The sequence below is a fragment of the Alnus glutinosa genome, chromosome 6, assembly GCF_958979055.1.
Source record: "Alnus glutinosa chromosome 6, dhAlnGlut1.1, whole genome shotgun sequence".
Taxonomy (NCBI): Eukaryota; Viridiplantae; Streptophyta; class Magnoliopsida; order Fagales; family Betulaceae; genus Alnus; species Alnus glutinosa.
In genome coordinates, this window is record NC_084891.1 from 4,398,874 (window position 1) to 4,405,588 (window position 6,715).

Consider the following 6,715-nt stretch of genomic DNA (forward strand, 5'->3'; position numbering starts at 1 on the left):
AAATCGTCATTGTAAGCTAAGCAATGTATCATTGTACAATATATTGTGATGACATATTAATACTAGCACATAATATTTTCTAACTCTAAATTTTCATTTTGCTCTTGAATTGCTCAAGAACTAAGACCCATGGGAAACAAATAAATTACTAGGGCTCCATTTGACATCTCATTAACTAATAACACTAATCATAAGATTATCTTAGGGTTTGATACAAAATTTATCAATTTACAACACTTGGACAAAAACTAGGATTTTGGGCCTTACCATGATTTCTCACCAAAATGCAACCCAATGCTCGAAATTCATTTGGAACACTCCAACCTACACAAAACTTAAAGAAAATTGAGAGATCAAACTCAAACTCTTAAAAACCTACACAAAATCTAGGGGAACTAGAATTTTCAAATTTATCTTAAACCAATCGGTGAAAACGTAGATCTTACAACGAGGATAACGTTTCCCGAGTCGAATTTGAGTTTGGAAGCTTCAAAATACCAAGATCTAGGGTTTTGTCTCAAAACCCTAAGAAAAAGAGAGATAAATCACATGGAAGAGATAAAAAAACGAGAGAAATGAGCTAGAAATCGTCGCCCATCAACTTCAATACAAGCCCGTTCTGACACATGTGTGCAAGGTGCCGCTCTCGGGTAAAGTTGTCTAGATACATAAATGAATTGGGACTCTCGGCTTATGGGTTTTGTCGGGCTTGTGAGAGGTGCCAAAGCCTTGGAGCTGTGTCTCGGAGGGACATGATACCACTAAACTCCATCCAAATTGTTGAAATCTTTGACGTCTGGGGTATCGACTTCATGGGACGACCCTTCCCGCCATCTTTTAGGTTTGAGTATATTTTTGTAGGGGTGGATTATGCCTCTAAATGGGTCGAGGCTGTGGCCACCAAGACTAATGATCACAAGGTTGTGGTCAAATTCATCCAGGCCAACATTTTCAACCGATTCGGTACCCCATGGGCCATCATTAGTGACCGAGGTAAGCACTTTTGCAACCGATTTCTCAAGACCTTGCTCCTTAAATATTTTGTCACACACAAAGTAGCTACTCCCTACCATCCTCAAACTACTGGCCAAGTGGAAGTTTCCAACGGGGAGATCAAGCACATTATAGAGAAGACAGTTAGGCCAGACCGCAAGGATTGGTCCTTGCGCCTCCATGATGCACTATGGGCCAATCACACAGGTTACAAGACACCAATCGGTATGTCTCCCAGATTGTTTATGGCAAGGCATGCCACCTTCCTGTGGAACTAGAGCACAAAGCAGTTCAATTTTGATATGAAAGAAGTTGGCTCTCACTAGAAACTTCAGTTGACAGAATTGGAGGAACTGCGCAATGATGCATATGACAATACCCACATTTACAAGGAAAAAACAAAGGCATTTCATGACCAACATATTCTGCCCAAGGCCTTTTTGCCAGAACAAAAGGTAAGGCGTTTCAACTCCAAACTCCAGCTCTTTCCTAGGAAGCTTCGCTCCAAATGGGATGGCCCTTTCATAGTCATGTCGGTGTCTCCACATGGCGCCGTTGAATTACGGGACCCAAAGGATGGCACTTTGTTCAAAGTCAATGGCCAAAGATTGAAGCCCTACATAAAGGGCATTGCACAAAATGGAGATGTTATTTCCATCCACTTGACGGATCCCATTTACTTGGACTAGAAGAGTCTTTCTTACCCTTCCTCGTTTTTATTTTTGATTTCTTTGCGGATCTGGTTTGTCTGGCTGAAGGCGTTAAACTCAGCGTTAATGGGAGGCAACCCACTTTATTAATACTTCTCTTGTTGATTTTCTTGATGCTTATTATACGGCTGGAGTAGTGCTTTGTTTTTCAGGATAGGCATTCTTGCGTTGAAGTTTGGGGGAGTACAACCAACCCCATTTTTTTTCCCCTTCCACCCGGTATTGTATCTCTATCTATACATTAGGGACAAAGTATCGTTTAAGTTTGGGGGTGGGAAAAACATTTTGTTGTCCTGTTATAGATATTGTGACTGCCTAATTATATTATTTCTAAGAATTTGGTTGAACTTTAATTCTGATTTGTATTTCATTGGTAAACTTAACATGATGAACACATGATCACTTGACTAGGGAATTAAGAAGTTTTGTTATTTCTTTGGCAACATTAGATATTACTTGTTTCAATTTGATTCTTACAAGCACGTAGTCTATGGGGTATGAAATTTGAAATCAATTATGTCTGTTATCAATATCTTAGATGCAGCTGGGTAACTTATTGGAGGAATAACCTTGGCATAAAAAATAAAATAAAATAAAATAAAATAAAAGAAAGAGAGAATAATATTGATCACTTTGAGCTTTTCGCTGAGTAACCGGACCTCTTGCCTCATTAAGTATTGAGTATTCGCGTCAAAAAGTAAAAATTTTCTTTGATTGATAAAATGGCTAAGTTTAGTTTTGTAGCCTTTTTTACTCGAGTTAGTAAGTCTTTAGGGTGTTTTACACCTAGTGCCCTAAAACCATTTGGTTTGAGAGTCATTGACCTAACACTCATTACATGGGTTAATTAGAAAGCTTAAAGAAGCCAAGCATTGCACAACCTGCATGTATAATAAAAAAAAAAAAAAAAAAAAAGCAAATATGCCTTTGTTGTTTTATCTAATGAGGAATCCAATGAATTTTAAGTATTGAACCATTCATGATTGAGATTAGTTTTTGAAACCTCATGACTATGTGTTAAGTTCACTTTACACTAATTGAATCTTGTGATATCTCGTAATGCCATGTTAGAAGCTTAATTCTTAATTCTTTGAAATTGTGAAGATAAAGTTTATTTTGTTAAGATTGCTAAAAAATGAGAATCATTGTTTTTGTGACTTCAATCTTATAAATAACATGATCTTGCATAATATTTGTAGGTATCAATTCTGGCAAACCCTCATGAGACTTCACTCGTCTACTAGGGAATCCTAGGGGTTTAAAAGGCTTATTGCATACGTTAAATACAATCATACATCCCACGAAAGAAGAATTTTTATTGTTTTTCAGTTTTAATTCTTGTTTTGTATTGCTAAGGGACTAGCAATATGTAAGTTTGAGGGTGTGATAAGCGTTAAATGTTGCACATTCAAGCCCTTTAACTTGCATTTGTTAATTCCTTAGCATTTTATTTGTTTGATTTTGTGTTGTTTTATTGTTTTCAGGTTTTAAATAAAGAAGCAATTAATTCCATTGATTTTGGGCTTAAAGTATACTTTGAGAAGGCCTATGGTTAAGTTTAATCAAATCAAGGGAATGATTAAATCGAAATTTCTCCAATAAGAGTCAAAATCAGATTGGATTCAAATTTAGATTCTGCACATTTATCAATGTTTTGATTATAACTTACTGCTCAGATCTCGGATTGCAATTAAATTTGTGGCGTTGGAAAGCTAATAAAAAATACAACAAATATGTCAGAAATAGTTTTTCCCTAATTCGTTTTTTCCACAATTAGTTTTTCCCGAATTAGTGAAAAACTATTTCTGACATTTACTATGCCAAAATCTCCCCGCAATAAAAGACCGCAAATCCGGACGAATTTGGAATATTTTTCCTACTTTGATTGAATTTTCAATCTCCTTCTTGGACTATGAGACTAAATTCTGAATTTTTTTATTATTATTATTTCTAGGGCTTTTAGGTCTCTCTTAATCTCTATAAATATGCCTCTAAACATTGAAGAAAGACACACTGCTACCTAGAGCAAATTTAAAAAAAAAAAAAAAAAAAAAAAAAAAAAAAAAAAAAAAAAAACTTTTTGAAGGCTTGAAGAGTTAAAGAGAAGTAATCATAGTATGAAGCCATTGCAGCAGCGTCATGAGCGGCTAAAAACCTTTGTAGGGTATTGATGTAATCCTATCCAAGCATAATGGTTTGATTGTATTTTAATTTAGAGAATTTTAGTTTATACATGTTGGTTGCATAATTATGAGAATTGCTACAATTTGATATTGTTCTTCATCTCTTAATGCAATTGTTCTTCAATTCATAATCAATATTGGTAGAATTTTTCTTTTGTCTTAGAAAGGTTTTTACCTTTATTGAACTCAAATCAGTCTTATTTTCTGTAATTATGAGTATGATGATTATACAACGGGTTTAATTAACATATGATCAAGAGGATTAGATAGGTCATACCTAGGAAAGACGAATCGTTCTACACCCTAGTTTAGTGTAATTTAGGTAGACAATTTGTACCAACCGAATATGGGTTATACTTCTCCATTGATTATATGTATCCTATTAAAGACGTGGCTAATCCATACTTAAGAAAGACTGGTCGTACCGCATCTTTGTAGTTAGGTGGACGGTTCGTGCCAACCAAAGATGGATTATACTTATTCTTTAATATGGTAACTTCTTGTTTATTTATAATATGCATAGAATAAATTTCTCTAGTTAAATATGTTAATCATAGCCTCATCAAGATGATTCTTACCTAACAATTTGGGATTTATATACTTATTGCAACAAACACTAGAGGCATAAATAAACAAGATGGTTGAAGCAAGCAATGCACACAAGGTCGTAAAGCAGATTCTCCTCTGAGCTTGCATGCATTGATGATTATAATGGTGCATGGAATATAGGTTTTAATTTTTTTGGATTTTAATTATGTATTTATATTTGAATTCTGTAATAGGTATGCATGAATTTTTGAAATATGTAAGCTAATAGAATGTTGTTGTGAAAGAGTTTGAATTTGGAAATAGATTTGGATTTGGATTTGAATTTGAATTTGGATTTGAATTTGGATTTGAATTTGGGATTTTGGAAATGGATTTGGAATTTTGTATTAGGGATTTTTATTTTATTTTAATTTTATATATATATATATATATATATATATATATATATATATATATATATATATATATATATATACATTATTCTGGACAGTTTGGGCCCAAACCGTCCAAAATTATTTGGGTATTCCACATACAAAATTGCGGACGGTTTGGGCCGTCCATAACATCTTATGGACGGTTCAGGCCAGACCGTCCGCCAATCAAAATATCGACCCATTGTCATGGACGGTTTTAAACCATCCAGAAAAAACCGTCTGTACCTTTTTCTAGACGATTTTTTTTTCGATTTTTGGACGGTTTAAAATGGTCCAAAAATCTCCTCTCTTTTTTTGTAGTAACCGTTGATGTGCGGATAGCGGTGAAGTTAATACTCAACTCTTTCTCTCTCTTATATTTCAATTCTCTTTTACATTTATTTTATGCACTTTAGTTAATCACAAATTCAACAATCTTTTCTTTAATTATTTTTAATCTTAATAAACTTGATAACAACACCCCTACAGTCCTTGAGGTTCGACACCATCTCTATAGCCTTATCCTACAAGAATTCGTTCTATTGCAAGTAGTTATTTATTATTGATATGTTTTGGTAAACATGCACCTAAAATGAACGCGATTTAATGGTGTAAACGATATCACATCATTTATATTTTTTTTATTAGTGCACCAACATATTTATCACATAACATCATCTATACCGTTAAATACAATGATATATATTAAATCATAATCATAAAATGGCGACAAAATATATATAAAAAAAAAAAAAAAAAAATGTTGGAAGCGACAAAATATAAAAAATCTCATTTTGTTTTGTAAGATCTGTGTGTCTTTTATATGGATTGATTCAATGTATATAGATAATGACTTGCAAACATATTTAAACAGTGTGATGTGTAGAGTTTAATTTAAGAAAATGTGACTCCATGTATATATATATAATATGATCACATCAAACAAATTATTTTTATCTATCGCTATCATTTTTTTAATGTGATATGGATTTGGTAGACATAATTATTAATGCAAAGAAGACCCCAAGTCTTGATAGATTACGTACAGCTGCATATAATTAAAAATACTTATTTAACATAAATCTACGTCCACACGCAGCGGGAAATAATTGGAAGATTGGAGTAGCATATTCCAAACGTCGGTGCCTGCCTGTCAATTTTCGATTATTCAGAAAATGAAATAAAACCCAGAATTAATTAATTAAAATATTCAATCAACACGCGTACGAAACAAACAGTCCTCGGCGCGTATTTCATGGTTGATGGTACCTGTCTGTTTTCGCTCAACAACGGGCCGGGGTTGCTGCCCGCCTGCCCCTTATTTTCCGCGAAAATGTTTTACAGGGGCGTATTTCATGGTTGATGGTACCTGTCTGTTTTCGCTCAACAACGGGCCGGGTTGCTGCCCGCCTGCCCCTTATTTTCCGCGAAAATGTTTTACAGCGTCCTTTTGAATTCAAATGTATTATATATATATATATATATATAATTTAACAAAAAAAAAGATATTATCCTATAGTGCATGGTGTCGCTCTCACATGGTCTATTCCGAATTATTTTATGAAAAAAAAAAAAAAAATCAAATTTAGTTTTGTTATGAAATTTAATTGATTACCTCTTGAACAATAAACCCATCAAAGCAAAAACTTGACTAACCGATAGGTATAAAAAAAGTCTTTTCTATTTTCAAGCTTCACCTAACTATACTCATTTTCAATTATGAAATTATATGTAGCCATTAATATTCTTTACATAAATATAGTATTCAATACCTTGACAGGACACCTACCCTAATTTATGTAAGACGGTACAGGAGGGACCAAAGAGGACATGTGTCATAATATTGCCTAAAGTGGTCCTCTTCTCT

At 33.7% G+C, this 6,715-nt stretch overlaps 1 protein-coding gene across 1 annotated transcript; it reads left to right on the forward strand.

The window, feature by feature from the left end:
* Positions 1-626: 626 nt before the first annotated feature.
* LOC133870667 (uncharacterized) lies at positions 627-1,682 on the forward strand. Its single transcript, XM_062307828.1, has 2 exons — positions 627-1,218; positions 1,336-1,682. Exons 1-2 carry the CDS (start codon positions 627-629, stop codon positions 1,680-1,682), a joined length of 939 nt encoding a protein of 312 aa, XP_062163812.1.
* The last annotated feature ends 5,033 nt before the right edge of the window (positions 1,683-6,715 follow it).